The sequence below is a fragment of the Capra hircus genome (genome assembly GCF_001704415.2).
Source record: "Capra hircus breed San Clemente chromosome X unlocalized genomic scaffold, ASM170441v1, whole genome shotgun sequence".
Classification (NCBI taxonomy): Eukaryota; Metazoa; Chordata; class Mammalia; order Artiodactyla; family Bovidae; genus Capra; species Capra hircus.
The window spans coordinates 45,427,028-45,450,084 of NW_017189516.1; the positions used below are offsets into that span (position 1 = coordinate 45,427,028).

Below are 23,057 nucleotides of genomic sequence, written 5' to 3' on the forward strand. Positions count from 1 at the left end.
CAGAAAATGCTAATGAATTCATCAATTTCTACAGTGATTTAGAATACCTCTAGCTGGGCCTGCTTTAATATTTGTGAGGTCAGGACAGGAATATAAATGGAAGTCCATATATTATATATCTTAATATTTAAAAGTTTGAAATTAGGCTAACAGATTGTATGTGTGTGTATTTTTTTAGTCACTCAACTGTGTCTGACTCTTCGCTACCCCATGGACTGTAGCCCACCAGGCTGCTATGGTGGGGGGCAGCCAGAGTTTCCTCATCTGTACCACACTACAAGGTGGAGCCAGCCCAGATATCCAGATTCTGTTGACGTTTTCCTGCTAAAAGCTTGACTAATCCTCCTGCCCCCTCCCGTCATCCCCAGGGATATCCAGCACATGCCTTAAAATCAGGCTGAGGACATTTTGGCAGAGAACTCCAGGGTGTTCTAGAAGGGAACTACAGGTCCCAAGGCATGTACCCTATCTCCATGACCACATGGACTCCGAGGAGGAGGAGAGCCAAAGTAGGGCCCCGTTAAACATGGCACCCAAGGCCATGATCCAGGGCACACCTTGCCCACTGGTGAGGTACTAGAAGGCAAACAATGCTGCTGGGGAATTCATGCAAAAGGAGGGTGATTTCACGAGCTCTGAAGCTGAGGCCCAGTTGCCCATCTCCCGGCATAGAACATTTTCCAGACTACGAGGATACTTGTCCCCCAAATTCAACTGTGTGTCTTCTGTGATAGAGCTGACACAGTTTGCTTCCCCAAGAACATCCTTTTCTCTGAGTGTCTGGGGCTTCAAAGACTCCCCACAGGTCCAGGGGGTTAGAGGATGAGAAAGGACACCCACCTGGCAGTCAGAAGCCCAGCATATCTAGCTGCCAAAGTGAAGGAAGAAGCCCACGAGCTTTGGGAAGCCCTGTGGGACTGCACACACATCTGAGAGTGGGCCCTGGGCTGCAGTTAATCAACAGTGTCAGCACTTGGGAAGAATATCTGCTCACAGAGTGAAGAGAATGAGGACAGGCTGGGCTCACTGTCACCTTCCCCTCTGTTTGTCAGCATACCCAACCACTCTCTTCACTCTCTTTGGAAGATTGTGCCTTCCAAATCTTATGCAAATTCCTCTTTGGGCCAACTCTAACCCAAAACTAAGGGAATGGGATCCTTGGAAATGTGATTGCAGCTCACCGAGTCAACACACTCCATACAACCACGCTAGGAAACCAGCCACAAATTCACTGATAGAGCTCCCCAACAACCAGCTCAGAACCTGATGAGAGAGAGTGCAGGATCGATGGATGGATGGACAGATGGAAACCCTGGAAATACCCTTCTACTGATCAGAGCAAGTTTTATCATCTGGAAGATGAAATATTTAAGAAAGTGATTAAGAGTTTTCATGCTAGGATGGGACATAGGAAATCTTCACATGCCTTAGGTGAATTAATTTTAGTTTTAATTAATTTATTTAGGCTGTGCCACACAGCATGTGCGATCTTAGTTTCCCTGGCCAGGGACTGAACCCGCACCCCCTGTAGTGGAAGGACAGAATCTTAACCACTGGAAGCCCTAGGAGAATTTAGAAGGACCGCAGTTTTTCTGAACTGAGTTATGATACTCATGTTAACAGCCTCCAAAGTTCCCATGGCACTTTGCTGCAGCCAAATGTTTTTAAAAAATTTTTTTCGAAGAAAGCCCCAAGCGCACATAAGAACAAGAGTTCTTTTATCTCAGGGGGAATGAACTTAACACAAATTGTGAAGATTCCACATTGTTAAAATGCACAAATTCACTTCCAATGGTGTTTAGAATACTTGAAAAAGATAAAATGTTTATTAGAATCAAAGTCCCTTTGAGAGATTTATTTTCTCTATCTTTATTCTCATACTTAAAGAAAATGCTGAGTTGTAGATGAACACTCCAAGGTCTTGGCCACTTTTTACCCTGAAGAAAAGAGCCAAAATGTTTGTCATTCCAGGAGCATAATCAGTTGAGCCGACACAAAATAACATAGTTAATTCACGAACGGAATTTGTTGCCATAGCTCCAGGGAGGGACAGGGTGGAGGAAACAATGGCCTTTTTCACCACAACCTGCCTGTCCCCACACAACAGGCCATCACTGAGCCAGCGCAGAGCACAGCAATTGTCAGTGAGCAGCAGCCATGAGAGGACAACAGGAAGTGAGTGGTAAATAAAGGAAGAGCGCCTGGCAACTTAGATCTCCGCTAGTTCAAGCTCTGGACACAACTACCTCCTCCAGCTTATCTTCAAGCTTAACCTTTGGTCAACTGTTTCTGTGAATCCACAGAAAGAAAATGAAAGGACTCTAAACCAGAACGAAAGCAGACCAGGAGGAGGCATGGTGAGTCACCAGGGTGGCACCATGGAAAAGGACCTTGAGAGCAATTGCACTCCCCAAATGGAGCGCAAGGTAAGGCACCCGCTTTCCTATTGATTTGTATCTCTTTGATTATCAAAGTTCAAAAAGTAAAGTCCTATGTATCTGTGAGTATAACAAACCTGTGATAATTAATAAAATCATACTCTAAAGAGAAATAATGGGAATTCCCAGGCAGTCCAGTGATCGAGGCTCTGTGCTTTCGCTGCCGAGGGCCTGGGTTCAGTCCCTGGTAGGAGAACTAGGATCCCACAGCCAAGTGAGCAGCAAAAAGAAAATAACAGAGAGAAATTATCCCTTCTGTCTTAAGGTGATAAAAAAAAAAAAAACTCTGGCTAACGGTTCTTTTTCCCCTGACTGAGGATGCAAGCACCCAGGACAGAGGTAAATGACGAACAAATTCTCTTCCTAAAAAAAGTTCAAATAGATTACTATATGTAAAACAGATAAGCAACAAGGACCTGCCGTATAGCACAGGGAACTATATTTAGTGTCTTGTAGTAACCTATAAGGGAAAAGAGTCTGAAAAAGAATACATGTACATGTGTGTGTGTGTGTATAACTGAATCACTTTGCTGTACATATGAAACTAGCACAACATTGTAAATTCTTCAATTTAAAAAAAAGTTTCCTTAAAAAGGTCAAATCACTGTGAGAAAATGTAGGTAGTTCAAGGCCAAGAATGATGCTGTGGGAGCCTGAGTGTGCCAGAGAAATATTTTAAGAAAATGTTCATTATCCTATAAAATGAGAAACTTTCCCCCGATGGCTTAGCAGATAAAGAATCCGCTTGCAATGCAGGAGATACAGGAGATATGGGGTTCAGTTCCCTGGTCAGGAAGATCCCCTGGAGAAGGAAATGGCAACCCCCTCTAGTATTCTTGCCTGGGAAATGCCATGTACAGAGGAGCCTGGCGGGCTACAGTCCAAAAGACCACAAAGTGTTGAACATGACTAAGCATGCATGCATCACGTGGCATTCCTAGTAGAAAAGTCACAAAATCTCGATTTGAATATCCATTTCAGAAATCCTCACAGTGTAACTATCATATGAGTGATACTACCTTCTATAGTCGTTTTTTTGGGGGGGAGGAGATGTGCCTAGGGGAATGTGCATTTTAGTGAAGCCTTGGTAAACCAAAAGAGTTCTAGATGACAAAAGCTTAGGTGGTGAGACAAAAAAGGATTCTGGATGATGTGAAGAAAAGACTAGGATAAGCAATGATGTAATTTTTGCTTCACAGTAAAGCTGGTTTCACGCCACTCCTCAGAGAGTGGTTTCTCAGGCCTTAAGACACTGGCCCTGTTCTTTCCTGTCCCAGTACTCCTCCAAAACTTTCCCATGCCCTTGGGAGTGGCTGTGGATGACTGGTTAAAGAATCGTATGCCCCAGAAAGTGATCTGGGGCCATAACCACCATGAACTTGAACTACATGACTGGTAGATCATTTCTCCCAATTGGTCCCCTCCCCCTCTGCATCCATATTACCTCAGATTTGGAGAAATTTGTATGTTGACTCATGAATTTCACCAGCTTATTTTATTGAGTTCGTGGGAGACTCAGGCGGCATTTTAGCCACTCATTCATTTATTCACTCATTCATGCCTCATGCCAAAAATAGATTTGAAGTGGTGTCAAAACAAGTAGATTCAGTTCCTGACTGGTTCTGATATTGAAAATTGATTTGATCTTTCTATGTACAGTAATGTAGAATTCAATCTGTACAAACATCACTCTGTACAAACATCACTCTGTACACCCATAACTCTTGTGAACTGAAAAATATCCAAAGGCTTCTAATCTCATGGAGTTCCTAATAGTATCACTTATTATCATAATAAGAGCTGATATTTTTAGTTCTTACTAGGTGGCATTAGTTCAGTTCAGTTGCTCAGTCATGTCCAACTCTTTACAACCCCACAGACTGCAGTACGCCAGGCCTCCCTGTCCATCACCAACTCCGGGAGCTTGCTCAAACTCATGTCCATCAAGTCAATGATGCCATTCAACCATCTCATCCTCTGTCATCCCCTTCAATCCTCTGTCCCCCTGCCTTCAATCTTTCCCAGCATCAGGGTCTTTTCCAACGAGTAATTTCTTCGAATCAGGTGGCCAAAGTACTGGAGCTTCAGCTTCAGCATCAGTCCTTCCAATGAATATTCAGGACTCATCTCCTTTAGGATTGACTGATTTGACCTCCTTGTAGTCCAAGGGACTCTCAAAAGTCTTCTCCAACACCACAGTTCAAAAAGCATCAATACTTCAGTGCTCAGCTTTCTTTATAGTCCAACTCTCACATCCACACATGAGTACTAGAAAAACCACAGCTTTGACTAGATGGAACTTTGTCAGTAAAGGAATGTCTCTGCTTTTTAAAATGCTGTCTAAGTTGATCATAGCTTTTCTTCCAAGGAGCAAGCGTCTTTTAATATCATGGCTGCAGTGATTTTGGAGCCCAAGAAAAGAAAGTCAATTGCTGTTTCCATCGTTTCCCCATCTATTTGCCATGAAGGGATGGGACCAGATGCCATGGACTTTGTTTTTTGAATATTGAGTTTTAGACCAGCTTTTTCACTCTCCTCTTTCACTTTCCTCAAGAGGCTGTTTATTTCTTCTTCGCTTTCTGCCATAAGGGTGGTGTCATCTTCATATCTGAGGTTATTGATATTTCTTCTGGCAATCTTGATTCCAGCTTGTGATTTATCCTGCCTGGCATTTCACATGATATACTCTGCATATAAGTTATATAAGCAAGGTGATGATATACAGCCTTGACGTACTCTTTTCCCAATTTGGAATTAGTCTGTTGTTCCATGTCCAGTTCTAACTGCTGTTTCTTGACCTTGACCTTGACCTCTTTTCTTGAGAGGAGATACATATCCTCTCCTAAGTAATTTTCATGTCTTATTTCACTTGATTAAATCCAGTGAAAGTATTCAAACTCCTAACCACTAGCCTATTGTGCTAATTTGTGCCTTAGCTTCTCCCAGTTAAATGGAATAAGTTTATTTAACCTTGTTGGGCCAGCAAATAGAATTATATCTTTAATTATAGCAATAATAAAGTGATTGTATTAACATTTTAATCCTGCTTTTCTGTTCTCCATGTATTTTCCATACAGAAGCTGACCTCTGTAAAATTCTGTAAATTTAACTTTCTGACTGCCAGCCCTTTTGGGCATTGTACATTGATACCCATGATCATTTCTGGCTATTGCTAATGGTATTGCTTGCAGTTAATAGCTATAAGCACTGTCATTACATATTGTATGTGAATGGTGAGCATAATTATGAATTTAATAATACAGTTGACCCTTGGACAATGCAAGGGTTAGAAGGCCGACTCTCTGTGCAGTTGAAAATCCAAGTATATGACTTATCTGCCCTAAAGGATGCAACCAACCACAGGTGGTGCATTACTGTAGTATTTACTGTTGAAAGCAATAAGTGGACCTGCACAGTTCAAACCCATATTGTTCAAAGGTCAACTGCATTTTTAATCTCTCCAAGAATGGAAACTCCTTTTATATGAAAGAGTTATTCACTTTCCACATATTTAACTTTAGTACTCGATTGGCACTTACTCTGGAAGTAAGAGAATGCTTGAACATTATCTCAGTACCTCTAGATATTATTTATAGATATTATTTATATTCTCATTTTCAAGTGAAAATTGAGGCTCAGAGAGGCTAAATAAATTGTCCAAGGTAAAAAGGAGAGGGCTGGAATTCAGATTCTTGGGATCCAGTTTCACTGTTTCTTTAAACCTACACCAACAAATAAGGTAGCCACTAACCAAACATGTAAAGTTTAGTTTCTCACTTGTACTAACCACATTTCAAGTGCTCAGTAGTCACAGGGAGCTAGTGGCAACCTTATTGAGACACTGCAGATACAGAATATTCCATCACTTCAGAAAGTTCTATCACATAACTCTGCTTTAAGTCATAATGTCTCTTTTAGATAGTTGACACATTTCCTCAAAATATATTGCAGTTCTGTTACAAATTATATGGATTTAAATTTTTCCTGTGAAATCTCATTTATGTGAAGTTTCTTCATTTGCAGAGCACCAAGTTAACTTTGATCTGCAAATTAATAATATAGGTAAGAGTCAAGGAGACATTATACACTTCAGAGACCAAAGATTTTTAAGCATCATCAAGTAACTCCAGAAGCACTCACTTAGATACAAGCAACTGATACAATAATTACATATCATTTTTATTTATTCATTAAAACCAGGATCCCCCACAGTAACCTGGTAGGAAATAACGTGGTTAGCCTAGTTCTTTCTGCTATTCCAAAATTCTATGTAAAGTCATTTTATACTAATGATTTACCTTCCTCTCTTCCTCTGGATCATTAAGTGAGTAGCATAAAATACTTCCACCGTGAACTTTTTATTAGCTCAAGATCTAATTCCAAAGCCCTTACTTCTTGCACTGTATCCCGACTTCCTGGTGGGCTTGCTCCTATGGACCACTCACAGAGCCTGGCACATAGTAGGGGTTCTATGAAAATCTGTTGATTGGTGTGTAGGCCATAAGAGAAGAAAGAAAAATTAATAGAAACAACATAACTGTATGTTGAATATTTAGTCTTTTTTTTAATTTTTATTATATTATTTTTTTTTAATTTGGTCACACTGGATCTTAGTTTTGGCATTCAGGTTCTTAGTTATGGCATGTGGGGTCTAGTTCCCCAAACAGGTATGGATCCAGGGCCCCTTGCATTGGGAATACAGAGTCCCAACCACTGAACCACTAGGAAAGTCCCATATTTGGTCTTTATTTGAAGGAAATTAAACAATTTAGAACCCTCCACATTTCTGAAGTTTAGTTATCTGAACATTTTTTTTTCTGCCATTTTTGAGAGCCAATCTCTGATTCAGGAAAGGCTGGAAAGAGATCTCTTTGCCATTAAACCTTTGGCAACTCCTGTCCAATATCTGTAGCAGAGTTGGAACCATTTGAAAGTTCAGCACAAGTGCCAAAAAGAAAACCACCACAACTATCTGAACATTTTTTTAAGCCACTTACTTTAAGGGAAAGTAGATATTACATTTTCACTTTTTGTTCCAAAACACAATTAGGCCTTTTTCTTCTTATTCCTCTGTAATTTCTGCACATGAATCCTAATATTACAGGAACAGGTATTGATTTGCACAGCCTTCAGCTAACTCAACAGTCTTTGCCTCCTTTGCAAACTGTGTGGGAGACTGATCCACGGGTCACATGTCCTCCGAACTCAATTAACAGGTGTCATCACCGCTACAGGCTAGTGTGCTGATTGATTGTTCTTCCTCTGAAAGTTGACAGGTGGAGCACATGCTCCATTCCTGATACAACTGAATCCGAGTCTCTTGAAGACACTAAAGTCTCTGCCTGAACTGTTGAGTCCCATTCACTGCGGTCCTTTAAAGCAAGCCTTGACTATCAAGCATCTGGGCACTCTCACAGGCTCACCTCAACAGCTCAATTCGCACACAGAATAGATGGGAGTAAGAGGCTGGACTTGGGGGTGTGTGAAACCTGGGCTTCCCTTGGTCTTTCTAGGCTGGAAGCTACGGGGAGAAAAGGAATCTTACTGGGGGTTTTTGGTTCTTTCTTCTAAGGGACTTGAAGCCAGCTTTCAAATACCATGGAGTAAAGAATATACAAGATCTGGCCTAAAATTAATCTTGCCCCATGCTCACAATGAGACCTCATAATGTGAAAACATACTCTTTATTTCAATCTTGCCCCAGGTATTAGGACGTTTTTTAAGTTCTCTGTCTTTTCAAAAACTATCAATCACCCCCCTGCCGCTTTGTCTCTTTCTGTCTCTGTCTGTCTGCCTCTCCCTCACACACACACGCCCACACCATATAGAGAAAGAGAAAAGGAATTTTAGAAATTGGAAAGGATGACCCAGGACAAAAAGGAAACATGTTTCAAATCTGTCTTCCTCATTCCATTGTTGTTGTACAGTCACTAAATATCAATAATGCCAAAGTTGAGAAACCTTCAGTTCAGTTCAGTTCAGTTCAGTCGCTCAGTCATGTCCGACTCTTTGTGACCCCATGGACTGCAGCATGCCAGGCCTCTCTGTCCTCCACCATCTCTGGGAGATTGCTCAAACTCATGTCCATTGAGTCAGTGATGTCATCCAACCATCTCATCATCTGTTGTCCCCTTCTCCTCCTACCTCCAATCTTTCCCAGCAACAGCGTCTTTTCCACTGAGCCAGCTCTTCACGTCAGGTGGTCAAAGTATTGGAGCTTCAGCTTCAGCCTCATTCCATTAAGATAGAAACAAAAAATATAGAATAATTTAAATAATTCTTTTGAAAGCAAAAACTAGTGTGATTAGAATTTTTAACAGTACCATCATATTTCCTAAAAAACCTCAATCTTTTAAGAGTTTACCCTTGAAAGGGAGGGGGATTCTCTGGTGGTCCAGTGGTTAGGACTCTGTGTTTCCACTGCATGGGACACAGGTTCCATCTCTGGTCAGGGAACTAAGATCTCACAAGCTGCATGACACAGTCAAAAAAGAAAAACTTTGCGCTACAAAAAGACTTTGGGCTTCCCTGGTGGCTCAGACAATAAAGCGTCTGCCTGGAATTCAGGAGACACGGGTTCGATCCCTGGGTCAGGAAGATCCCCTGGAGAAGGAAATGGCAACCCACTCCAGTACTCTTGCCTGAAAAATTCCATGAACTGAGGAGCCTGGTAGGCTACACTCCATGGGGTCGCAAAGAGTTGGACATGACTGAGCGACTTCACTTCTTCTTTTGCCCTACATATATATTTTTTGCTCTATATTCTTTAAGAGTAGAGGTTATCACATTTGTCTTAGATACCTGGCTCCTGACATACTGTAGATGCTTTGTAAATGTTTGTTGAATGAGTGAAAGAAATTTAAATCGCTGTTTATTCTGTATTCTCCTTGTCCGGGGAGAGTCCTGAATTTGTCCATCTAAGGTCATCTAGTAGACTGAGTGAATTTCAACTCAGCCTTTGAATCATAGATCAGTGTTGGGTGAACCAACTTCAACTTGACTCCAGCCTCTAAATTTATTGACATTATTATTATTAACAAGAGCAACAAAGACATGATCACTGTTTACAAGGCGTGCATGAGTGCTAAGTTGCTTCAATGGTGTCTGACTCTTTGCGACCCTAGGAACTATAGCCCGCTAGGTTCCTCTGTCCATGGGATTCTCCAGGCAAGAATACTGGAGTGAGTTGCCCTTTCCTCCTCCAAGGGATCTTCCGGACCTAGGAATTGAACCCGAGTCTCTTACGTCTCCTTCATTGGCAGGCAGGTTCTTTACCACTAGCGCCACCTGGGAAGCTGTTTTCAAGGCTCTCCGCCCTAAATCCTGCCAGACTGTTCGGGTTGCTAGAGGTTTGTGATACCTGAAGGCCATGTGGGACCTGCTTAGAGATAGCAAAGATGGCAGACTCACTCTCTACAACTTTCTCAGTTGCCCAGAGATGGGCAGAGTTGGATAAGCCTTCGAGAGAGATGGCTAAGACTTGTACACAGATTTGCCTCATAAATGCTTTTCCATTTGACTATCACACTTTTCCTTAGGATGACAATTGAAAAGATTTTCTTAAATATCACACATGGAATTCAAGACAAAAATGGAACATTAATCAAAGAGTTTTGTAGGGTTTTCTTCATTATATGAGGTAGGAGAGAGTTATAATCACCAGGACGCACAGAAGACAGACTTCTTACCCTATACAGTACAGACCAGTGGGTTGATTAACTGAAAAATAAAATGGTTAAAATGGAGACTTGTTTTAAAAAGTGATAAATATATACACTAAATATTTTATGTAAATTTAAAATAAATATGGTATTAAGTTGTTGATGCTTTAATTGGGCCACTGATTAGAGCTCTCTGTTTTCTTCATTACATGTATGCTTAGTCGTTGAGTCATGTCTGACTCTTTGCGACCCCATGGACTACAGCCTGCCAATCTCCTCTGTCCTTGGAATTTTCCAGGCAAGAATACTGGAGTGGGTTGCCATTTCCTGCTCCAGGGGATCTTCCCCACCCAGGGATCAAACCCATGTCTCCTGCATTGGCAGGCAGATTCCTTACCACTGTGCAGGCATACATATAGGCAATGTCTCTGGTTTCCATTTTCGGTGGATTCTAAATGAAGTGAAAAGTCGAGATACTCTGAAAACACTCTGCGTGTGGAATCCTAGATTTGGGGGAATTTTGTCCCTATCTTTTACAGTAGTCTTGTTCTCACCTAATTTAATAACAATTTATTTTATTTTTATGAGTTTTTAAAAAATTTTATTTATTTTAATTGGAGGCTAAAAATCCCATGACTATCTTTTCTTTATAAAACAATTTAGTTTCTTTAGGGCTTCCCTGGTGGTTCAGAGGTTAAAGCGTCTGCCTCCAATGCGAGAGACCTGGGTTCAAACCCTGGGTCGGGAAGATCCCCTGGAGAAGGAAATGGTAACCCACTCCAGTATTGTTGCCTGGAGAATCCCATGGATGGAGAAGCCTGGTAGGCTACAGTCCACAGGGTCCCAAAGAGTTGGACACGACTGAGCAACTTCACCTTCACCTTCTCATCATTTATATAACATTTAATTAAATGATATCTTTCCAACCACAAGTACAATGGGCATAAATAGATTTGGGGGAAAATTTAGGTAACTCTTTTTTTTAAATTACTTATTTGTTTAATTATGGTTGCACTGGATCGTCTCTGTTGTGTGCTGGCTTTGTCTAGTTGCAGTGAGAGGGGGCTGCTCTCTAGTTGTGGTGCACAGGCTTCTCATTGTGGGGGGCTTCTCATGTTGTGGAACACTGGCTCTAGGCTCCCGGGCTTCGGTATTTGTGGCTCCCGGGCTGCAGAGCTCAGGCTCAGTAGTTGTGGTGCATGGGCTCAGTTGCCCTGCAGCATGTGGGCATGTGGTCTTCCCAGACCAGGGATAGTACACGTGTCTCCTGCATTGGCAGGCAGATTCTTCACCACTGGGTCGTCAGGGAAGTCCGCTACTGTTTCTTTTTAGGCAAAAAAAAATGTTAATACGTTGGTAATATTTTTGTCCTCCATGTCTCAGATGTACTGCCTTATTTAATGAGTACCTACTTTGGGGTAGGCCCTCCAGAGATAGAAAGAGACATTCTTTCAAAGATGTACTTTACATTTTAAAGTATAGAAGTCAATTTTTTTAGCATACTCACAGGGTCCTGTAACCATGAACACAATTTAATTTTGGATCACTTTCATCATCCCCCAAAAGAAACCCTGTACTTATTAGCAGTCACTCTCCATTCCCTCGGCATATCCCCAGCACCAGGCAACCATGAATCTACTTTCTGTCCTATGGATTTACCTATCCTAGACATTACAGATAAATGAAATCATACAACATATGTGTTTTTTTATGTCTGGCTTCTTTCACTTACCGTATGTTTTCAAGATTTAGTCATGTTGTAGCATATATTGGTGCTCCATTCTTTTTGTGGCCAAATAATATTCCATTGTATGAATATACCACCATTTGTTTCTCCATTCACCATCTAAGGACATACGGGTGTTTTCACGTCTTGGTTTAAAGTGATCAATGCTGCTATGACATTCATGTACATGTTTTTTTGTGGACATATATTTTCAATTCTCTTAGTGGAATTGGTAATTTAAGTGGTAACTCAACATTTAACTCTTTGAGGAACTTTCAAACTTTGTTTTCCAAAGAGGTTGCACAATTTTACATTCCCACCATCAATGTGTGAGGGTTCCAATTTCTCCATGTACTCATCAATTCTTGTTATTTTCCACTGAAAAAAATTATACCCTTTCTAGTGTGTGTGAAGTGGCATCTCCTTAGGGATTTGATTTGCATTTCCCTAATGGCTTATGATGTTGAGCATTTTTTAACACGTTCATTGGCCATTTGTATATCTTCTTTGGAGAAATGTCTATTCAAATTTGTTGCCCATTTTGAATTGTTATTATGTCTCAAAGACACTTCTTTGCCCTAGAGCAAGGTTTCTCAGTCCATCCTAAAGGAAATCAGTCCTGAATATTCATTGGAAGGACTGATGCTGAAACTCCAATACTTTGGCCATCTGATGTGAAGAACTGACTCATTTGAAAAGACCCTGATGCTGGGAAAGATTGAAGGTGGGAGGAGAAGGGGATGACAGAGGATAAGATGGTTAGATGGCAACTCACCAACTCAATGGACATCAGTTTGAGTAAACTCCGGGAGTTGGTGATGGACAGGGAGGCCTGGCGTGCTACAGTCCATGGGGTCACAAAGAGTTAGACACGACTGAGTGACTGAACTGAACTGAAGGTTTCTCAGCTTGGCATTATTGACAGTTAGGGGATAGATAACTGTTGTGTGGGATTTTCCTGTGAATTGCAATATGTTTAGCAGCATCTCTGGTTTCTACACATCAGATGCTAGTAGCATCCTCCAACTTCTGACCATCAAGACAGACACTGCAAAATCACCTTGGGGGTAAGGAGATGAAATCTCTCCTAATCAAGATCTGCTGCTCGGAAAGATCTTTCTGTGCATCTAAGAAACACATAGAAACATAATTCAGTTTTAGTGGAGTGGTGGAAGCCAGTCTGAGTGGGTTGAGGATGATATAAGAAAGTGGATGGACCCCGAGAGTAGGAACTGATCTTTCCAAGTCCAGTTGGTAAGTCAATTGACAAAATGAGACATAGGTATAAAAGTTACAAACGAGAATTAGCTAACATGATTAGATAAACAGTAATTCAATATTACACAAAACAGTTGTAAGACTATATATGAAAGTATTAGAAGTGTGGTATATCTAGAACTACTTACAGGATTTCTGAGAAAGGGAATTTATTGTGAGCTGGTCTCTGGGGCAGAGTGTCATCCCTTGACCCTCCTGGGCATGGAGCTCAAATGTCTGTTAAGTGGCCTTTCCCTGTAGACAGCTCTCAGCTTCATTTCTCATGTTAGTCTCATCTCTTGGTAGGGATGTGGACACATCTGCCTCAGACATGGATGGTTAGAGCTGAGTTGTAGGTAGTATGTCCACAGATAACCCCTGAGGGCTTCTCAAGCTATTCTGGTTCTTGTCCTTAAGAGTCATCTGTGGACATACTGCCTACAACTCAGTTCCAGACCCACTCAGTCTCTATCTCTTAGTTCTAATTCCTGAAAGAGGGAATCTGAGGATCTGAGAAACCGCTGAATAGGCCTGGATTGGTTCTCTTAACTGGGTGTCCTAACCCAATTCCCTAGGCTGTGGGGTGGGGCAGTTTTCAGAGAATGGATGGGATGGGGTGAGGTAGAAATAAAGAAATAGGAACCACATCATAGATCCTTAAGCCCTTCCACCACCTGTCCAGATTTCCCCCCACTTTTTTTCTTCTCAAAGATTTTTACCCCACTCCCTGTCCCCTAAAGGGCTTCCCAGGTGGTGCAGTGGTAAAGAATCCACTTGCCAACACAGGAGACGTGGGTTTGATCCCTGGGTTGGAAAGATCCCCTGGAGGAGAAAATGACAACCCAATCCAGTATCTTGCCTGGGAATTCCATGGACAGAGGAGCCTGGTGGGCTATAGTCAGTCGCAAAGAGTCAGACACGACTGAAGCTACTAAACAACTGCCTCCTAAAACATCTCTCACAGAAATAGCCTGGCTATTGCTTGCCAGTTAAATACACAGTTACCACCATTTACCTCTTTCCTTCAGCACCTGTGGTACTGTGGTCTTGACCTCAGGTATTCTGACTTTAGAAAGGGGATGATTCTATTTAATAATATCTTGGTAGGAAGGTGTCATCTACACTGAAATGGGCCATTTTAACAAGAGAAATATATCTGTTTGGGAACAGTCTGAAACTTCTTCATCTCAATTTTCCCCCAGTGGCATAACAGTGGGGAATAAAGACCACGAGTTGTTGGGAGATAGTACATCCTTCCCACTAGTTAATAAAGTGATGCTCTGCCTTTGCAGTCTATTAATTAAGAAGGTAATCAGTGCATGCTTCAAGTTTGCTCTTTGAAACTCAAAGGCAATAAAATCAGAATACTACTCAGATTTTTCTTTTCTCATAAGGAAATGAATAACAAATTAGGGCCACAGAGATAGAGTAATCACATCTTGAATGATTTCTCCTGAGCATGCCTTTAATAACCTTTATGCGTCAGATAAGACGAACAGGCAAAGTTAATTATCTAGGAAAAGCTTCATTAAGGAGTTTTAGTCGCATCGGCCCAGGGTTTCTCAGCCTTGGTACTGCTGGTATCTTGGGCCAGATAATTATTTGTTGTGGGGAGCAACCCTGGGCATACAGTATGATGCTTAGTAGCATCTCTGGTATCTAACCAGTAGATGCCAGTAGCACCCTTCACCCAGCTTGTGACAACCAAAAATATCTCTCAGTTCAGCTCAGTTCAGTCGCTCAGTCGTGTCTGACTCTGCAGCCCCATGGACTGCAGCACGCCAGGCCTCCCTGTCCATCATCAACTCCCGGAATTTACTCAAACTCATGTCCATTAAGTTGGTGATGCCATCGAACCATCTCATCCTCTGCCGTCCCCTTCTCCTCCTGCCTTCAATCTTTCCCAGCATCAGGGTCTTTTCAAATGAGTCAGCTCTTCACATCAGGTGGCCATGGAGTATCGGAGTTTCAGCTTCAACATCAGTCCCTCCAATGAACACCCAGGACTGATCTCCTTTAGGATGGACTGGTTGGATCTCCTTGCAGTCCAAGGGACTCTCAAGAGTCTTCTCCAACACCACAGTTCAAAAGCATCAATTCTTCAGTGCTCAGCTTTCTTCACAGTCCAACTCTCACATCCATACATGACTACTGGAAAAACCATAGCCTTGACTAGACAAACCTTTGTTGGAAAAGTAATGTCTCTGGTTTTTAATATGCCGTCTAGGTTGGTCATAACTTTCCTTCCAAGGAGTAAGCGTCTTTTAATCTCGTGGCTGCAGTCACCATCTGCAGTGATTTTGGAGCCCCCCCAAAATAAAGTCTGTCACTATTTCCACTGTTTCCCCATCTATTTGCCATGAAGTGATGGGACCGGATGCTATGATCTTAGTTTTCTGAATGTTGAGCTTTAAGCCAACTTTTTTCTCCACTTTCACTTTCATCAAGAGGCTCTTTAGTTCTTCACTTTCTGCCATAACAGTGGTGTCATCTGCATATCTGAGGTTATTGATGTTTCTCCTGGCAATCTTGATTCCAGCTTGTGCTTCCTCCAGCCCAGCGTTTCTCATGATGTACTCTGCATATAAGTTAAATAAGCAGGGTGACAATATACAGCCTTGATGTACTCCTTTTCCTATTTGGAACCAGTCTGTTGTTCCATGTCCAATTCTAACTGTTATTTCCTGAACTGCATACAGATTTCTCAAGAGGCAGGTCAGGTGGTCTAGTATTCCCATCTCTTACAGAATTTTCCACAGTTTGTCTCTAGACATTGTTAAATATCCCTTGTGGGACAAAACCACCCTTGACTGAAAACTGAGTTAACTACATATGTTCTTTCTTACTCCTCATTCCCTGGATCTCTCCAGAGTTTGCTTGCTGTTTTAAACCCTTGGAAACAAACATACCAGGCTGTCTACATTTTCCAGGGAATAATGTGAAAAGAAATGGACTGAGTCAATATTACTTGTCTAGGTGACACGAAGGGCTCCTTGCATTTCTATATTGAAAAGTAGCAGACAAAAAAAAAAAAAACAAAGGAAGGAGGTCTAAAAAAGGTATTTATTTAAGGCACTCAGCTAAGCACTTATATTTTTTTCTCTACAAAGCCTTCAGGGATGTAATTAGCTTTACTTTATTGGTGAGGAAACTGAGGCTGAAAGATGTTAGGTCATTTGCTGAAGAACACCAGTTTGTAATTTAGCAGTGAATCTAGAAGTCTGATGGCAAACTTTGTGCATTTATATACATTGCCTTAGTACAGGCACTTACAGTGCTAGACAACTAATAAACAGTGACCAAATTTTAACTTTCAAAAAATACTTTATTATGGAAAATTTCAAACATATGCAAAATTAGACAAAGTAGTCCCTTCCCATTTGTCCTGTTCGTGTACTTCTCATCTAGCTTCAAGAATGGTCAAATGAGAACCTACTGTATAGCAATGGTGGTATTATTTGTGCTAGGGACTGCCATGGTTTAATGCTAATAGTTTTTAGTTCTTTTTAGTTTAGTTTAGCTAATTCTTTTTAGTTCTTATGATTGAATGGTGTGGTGAGGTTAAGACTATTTTGCAGAAATAAAGGATTATTTTTCTTTGAAAGTGTTTATCCCATGCTTGCTTACTTGCTTACTCAAGAGAATTTCTTCTTACAGCAAGGATGGGCTTCTGTGTATATAGTTCTCTCAAGCACCATTAGTGAGTCATTCGACATAACCTCTCTTCTGGCACTTAAACAGATTAGGTTTAAAATGATTGCTTTTAGACATAAGGAAGGTTTGTACATAGCCAGCTTCTTGGGACACACACACTAATAGGGCTTATTTCTTTCAATGCAAACAAAATAGAGAATCTTGGAAAAAAGAAGGCCTAAACAGTTTGGGAGTCAAAACCCATGTCTTAGTTAAGTCTCTCACCATATCTGTTTCACCATAGTGGTTCTCAACTTTAATTTTTTGGTTTTGTATCTTTAAAAGTTCTGATACTGTGGCACAGGCCAAAAGGCCAGAATATCTAGGGAGTGGGAATACAGCCTCGGGGTTTGAAAACCTCCCTCCCCAGGTCTGCTGATAACTCTGATGTATAGCCAAGGCTGAGAACCTTGCGGAGTGAAGCAGAGATGGTGAGAAACTTTATTAAGACATGAATTTATACCCCCTAAAGTGTTCAGTTCATTTCAGTTCAGTCGCTCAGTCGTGTCCGACTCTTTGTGACCCCATGAATCACAGCACGCCAGGCCTCCCTGTCCATCACCAACTCCCGGAGTTCACTCAGACTCACGTCCATCGAGTCAGTGATGCCATCCAGCCATCTCATCCTCTGTTATCCCCTTCTCCTCCTGCCCCCAATCCCTCCCAGCATCAGAGTCTTTTCCAATGAGTCAACTCTTCACATGAGGTGGCCAAAGTATTGGAGCTTCAGCTTTAGCATCATTCCTTCCAAAGAAATCCCAGGGCTGATCTCCTTCAGAATGGACTGGTTGGATCTCCTTGCAGACCAAGGGACTCTCAAGAGTCTTCTCCAACACCACAGTTCAAAAGCATCAATCCTTCGGCGCTCAGCCTTCTTCACAGTCCAACTCTCACATCCATACATGACCACAGGAAAAACCATAGCCTTGACTAGATGGACCTTAGTCGGCAGAGTAATGTCTCTGCTTTTGAACATGCTATCTAGGTTGGTCATAACTTTCCTTCCAAGGAGCAAGTGTCTGTTAATTTCATGGCTGCAATCACCATCTGCAGTGATTTTGAAGCCCCAAAAAATAAAGTCTGACACTATTTCCACTGTTTTCCCATCTATTTCCCATGAAGTGATGGGACCAGATGCCATGATCTTTGTTTTCTGAATGTTGAGCTTGAAGCCAACTTTTTCACTCTCCTCTTTCACTTTCATCAAGAGGCTTTTTAGTTCCTCTTCACTTTCTGCCATAAGGGTGGTGTCATCTGCATATCTGAGGTTATTGATATTTCTCCTGGCAATCTTGATTCCAGCTTGTGTTTCTTCCAGTCCAGTGTTAGGCTGTCTGTTTTCAAGAATAAGATATTTGGTATATTGATACATGGGGGCCTTTGGAATGATCAGCTTTCACCAGCACCACCTGAGATTATTCAGAGATTAACATTTCACTCACAGAAGATAACCTGGGGTGGGGGGGGCTCCACTTCTGCTTGTATGATGGAGGAAGAGCCCATCTGATGCCACTTTTTTGAAGATTTATTAGAAGACGAGAAGACACCAACTTGAAGGAGTGTTTCAAGATGACCTCCTCCACTGGCACCTACTGAATGAGTCCAATAGGAGATTTATAGGGGCCTAATAAAAGGTTTTATCTAGCTAAGTTGTACCATTTAATGCCAAACTAAATGCAAAGCTTTCAACCAGAAAGCTAGCCAAAGAGAGCGAACCAAGCAGAGCATGGGAAATGAGCTATAGACGAAGCACGTGGTGAGGAGGGGCTTTGAAATCCAGCAGACCTGAGTCTGAAACTCCACTCTGCCACTGTCTGGCTCCATGACTTTGGACAAACTACAAAACCCTTCTAATCATTGATTCTTTCCTGCAAACCTGGTATAGTGCCTATGCCTGACACAGAGTACAGTTTCATAAATTACTAAGTATTAAAATTACAGGCAATGTATTATTCCAATATCTGGAGATGAGATACCAGGTCCAGCTCATGCTAAGGAAAGTGTGATAGGCAGAATGATGTATCCTCCCCCTCAGGATGGCCACATCCTAATTCCCAGAACCTGGGAAATGTGTCACTTTTCATGGCAAAAGGGATTTTACAGATGTAATTAGGTTAAAGGTCTCGTGAAGGGAATAAGTATCCTACATTACCTACGTGGACCCAGTGTCATCACAAGGGTCTTTTTAAAAAATATATATGTGTATTTATTAATTTGGCTGTGTTGGGTCTTAGTTGTGGCACGTGGATCTTCCTTGTGGCCTGTGGGCTCTTCCTTGGGGTGCATGGGTTTCTCTCTAGTTGTGGTGCTCGGGCTCCAAATGGCCAGCGCTCAGTAGTTGTGGTATGAGGGCTTAGTTGCCTCGAGGCATGTAGAATCCTGTTTCTCTGCGTCCCCTGCAATGGCAGGTGGATTCTCAACCACTGGACTGCCAGGGAAGTCCCACAGGGGTCTTTTCAAGGGAAAAAGGCAGGCAGGAGAGTTAAGGGATGTGACTACTGAAGCAGAGGCTGGAGGGGAGCAACTGCTGCTTTTGAGATGGAAGGAAGAGGGCTGTGAGCCAAGTAATGCTGGCAGTTCTAGAAGCTGGAAAAAGTCACCTCTGGAGGCTCCAGGAGAAAGGCAGTCTTGCTGATATATTGACTTTAGCCCACTAAGTATAGGCACTTTAAATCACCTATGGCAATGTTAAGAACTTTAAGATGATAAATTTGTGGTGTTTTAAGCCACTGTATTTGTGGTAAATTGTTATAACAGCAATAGGAAACTAATACCTTAGGTTAAACCAAATCTCTCTTTGAGCATTCAAAGATTGCACAGAGTTCGCAAGATGAAAATTTCACTTTAGAGTCCAAGCTATTCAAAAATGAATTAGTTTAAAGTCCAAGGAGTGTAATAATAGTTTACTTGTGAATGAATTTATCCATCTTGACATCAGATGGTCTTGATGCCTCCCTTGCCAGTCAAGCACATTTATAGCACATCAGGCCTTCTGGATCCTGCAGGATCCTGCAGTATTTGCTGCAGTACTGGGAAACTATGCCTGGTGAGAAAGCAAGAAGGAAGAAAACTGGTAATGGCAGATCAATAACCAAGAAAGGTACCTCTTGGGGATTATCAGAAGAAGTGTTGATTTGGAGGACAAATAGTGTCATATTCTGGAGGACAACTCAATAAAGTAACCCAAAAAATGTATATAAAACCTTAAAAATGCAAGTCCTCTGACTCAGCAATTCAACTTGTAGGAAAATTTATCCTAGAGGAAAAAGGCTGAATTAGTATGCATATCATTCATCTGCTTAAAAAATGCTTTCGTGGTTCCCATAATTGCTTATAGAATAACACTTGGGGAGACCCAAGGGAGACAGCAGTACATCCATATACAATGGATAATTAAGAATGGCAGGGGTTTGTACTGGCTAGCTTCGTCTACACGTGAACCTGGATAGATTAACCTTGAAGGTCCCCAAGCCACCTTTGCTACATTTGATCTCTTTTCCTGAAAAATCACTGAAACAGTGATTGACTAACAGTTCCCATGTTAAATTGGTGCCTGCCCTTGAGCATGTATTATAAACTATCATCCAGTTTTGTGCCTTAAATAAATAAAAAATTTTATATAAACTGTGTAATTGAGCCATTAAGCATTGAAAATTACCTATATTCTTACCCGCTGACATTCAGATAATATATTTGGCATGCAAAAAGCTGTGATTCCAAATTATGCTCAAATCCAAGTGAGGAATCTTTATTCATTTTTTTCTGCTGTATTATCTGTTTTGGCCATATGTCTGGACCCAAGCCCCATCAAGGAGGGACCAAAATTTACATAACATTCTCAAGTATGATGGTGGCTGCATTTGGAGTTTTGATTAAACTGCTCTACATGCGTGATTATTACTTGTAAACAGATGATTAGATATTAATTAGACAATAAGTGATTATAAAGCACTTGGAAAATAAAAGTGTTTATAAATACCACCAAGTAATAGCAACAATAATTCTTTACTGACTACACAGCTGCTAATGTCAATAAGAATGATTTATTCTAGTTAAGGGCAACTTTAATTTATGCACAAAAGCTGCTATCATATCTGTTTTGCTAGAGCAAAACAAAACATATCATATTTATAACTGATTTTACATCAGCATTTAGATAAATACATCTCATTTTGATAAAAACAACTTCTCTCTTTTAGGATCTTCTCAAACATAGGCACAACCATTACAGTCTGGTGTCCATGAATGCTAAGAACTGGTGCTCCTTCCTGCTCATCTCTCTGACTTATGTCAAATATTTATTTCTTTATAATATAAGATGATAGGTGACATTTTGTGAATGGCATTTTCATTCATGCAGTAGGTTTCTCATGTTGAGTCTGTGCAGTTGCTCCCTAGCACCTTAAAACTCTGCATAACAGACTCAATAAATTCTGGTCAAATGAATGGGATAATTCTTTTCTGGTTATTCTAGAAGCTGGAAAAAGAAGAAAATCCATGTCAAGAATAAAATAAAGCACTTTCTAGCTTCTTGAGTTTGTTTTTCAAACAAAAAGTTTTTTGCTTTTTCTGTCCCATCATTATTTTTTCCCCTAATGGCCTGTATCAACCTCCCTGTATCATTGACCCACCGGTGAATTGGGCAATGCATCTGTAAACTTGAGCCCCTACAATGAGTCCAGGTCTGTGGTTTCAGAGTTAGGAAATGAACTGAATGAATACAAGTGAAGAGTGCTTCATGTTACATGGATTCAATAGAAAAGAGGTGGAGAGGTTATTTGGGGTGACGAGATATGCACGAGTTAACTCAGCGACCTTGTTAACAAATCTAAGTAAGGCAGTGTAGTCTGGTAGAAAAGAGCTGAACTTTGCTTCAGGAGGACCTGGACTCAAGTATACTTCTGCCACTTACTCTATGACCTTGCTCAAGTTACTTAACCTCTCTGAATCTGTTTGCTCATTTGAAAATTTTCAGTATTAAAACTTGTCAGTCCTAGATGATAGAATTCACTGTGTAGAAGAAACAAGTGAGGGGTGAAAGGCTTTACCCAAAACTTTTATCACCACAGTTTCCCTGGAGTGAGTGAAAAGGAGTAAATCCTGAGTTTCATTACTTAGACTGTGAACTTTTTTTTTTTTCCTGGGCTACATCAGATTTTAGGTCCAAACTGTCAGCTACATGTAGAAAACTGGGAAACTGATTCAATATAGAGCCATGAAAGTCAAAACATTCCATAGATGGTCACAGTGGCTTCCAGGAAACCTTAAGTTCCATGAACTTGTTCTTTCCATGTCCTTTCCTTGTAGTCATATACCTTATCAGAGGTAAATCTGAGAAGATGAAGAAAATGAAAAGGAAAAGAGGAAGAAATAGTGAACTCAGGAGTGCTGGTAAGCGGGGGAAGGATTTGGAATGAAGGAAGTTTTCACATATGGCCTTCTTGATAAATATCAAGATCACTATAGGGAATTCCCTGGTGGTCCAGTGGTTAGGACTTGGCACTTTCACTGCTGAGGGCCCGGTTTTAATCCCTGGTCTAAGAACTAAGATCCTGAAAGCCTTGAGGCACATCTCCCATCCCTACCCCCTCACCCTGAAAGGCAGTATAATGTATATAGGGACATACAAACATTCAAGATTTTCAGTATAGTTGACTAAACATTTGTGTACGATGGATATAAAATTTATAGGAGCATGACTGGATTAAAGATGGAGGAAAAGGGAAAGATATTTTTAAAGAAAACAAGCATAAATGTAATGCCTGGTTTTTAAAAAATAGGCATACCTTGTTAAGACTCATTTTTATCCACGTGATGAGGATATGAAAGGTATTTGCCATAAGAAATACATCATGTTAGAACTTTATGATGGGACTCTGAAATGGTATTAGTTGTAGCTCCCCTAGAAGCAGACCCTGAGACAAGAATTCAAGTTCAAGTAGTTAAATGGGGAGGTGAATCTGAGCAACACCCACAGGAGTGTGGTGGGCAAGGGAGCCAAGGAAAGGAAGACAACCAGTACAATTTGCAGCCTATGTCAAGCAGCTACCACCGTGGGAAGTTGAACTTAATCCCCCTGGGGAACTCTGGCAGTCAGTGTAGAACAGTGTAGACTCAATTATCCCACTTGAGGACTGAGTGTGTGGGTGCGTGCTTACTCAGTCGTGTCCGACTCTTTGCGACCCCATGGACTGTAGCCCACCAGGCTCCTCTGTCCACGGGATTTCCCAGGCAAGAATACAGGAGTGGGTTGCCATTTCCTCCTCCAGGGTATCTTCGCAG

At 41.3% G+C, this 23,057-nt stretch overlaps 1 protein-coding gene across 1 annotated transcript in view; it reads left to right on the forward strand.

Moving 5' to 3' along the window:
• Positions 1 to 2,164: 2,164 nt before the first annotated feature.
• The window catches only part of PCYT1B (phosphate cytidylyltransferase 1, choline, beta), a 141,772-nt gene continuing 120,879 nt past the window's right edge, over positions 2,165 to 23,057 (forward strand). The window contains exon 1 of the mRNA XM_018044011.1: positions 2,165 to 2,426. Coding sequence (XP_017899500.1) covers positions 2,355 to 2,426 — 72 coding nt within the window. The 5' untranslated portion in view covers positions 2,165 to 2,354. The remainder of the gene's footprint in view (positions 2,427 to 23,057) is intronic.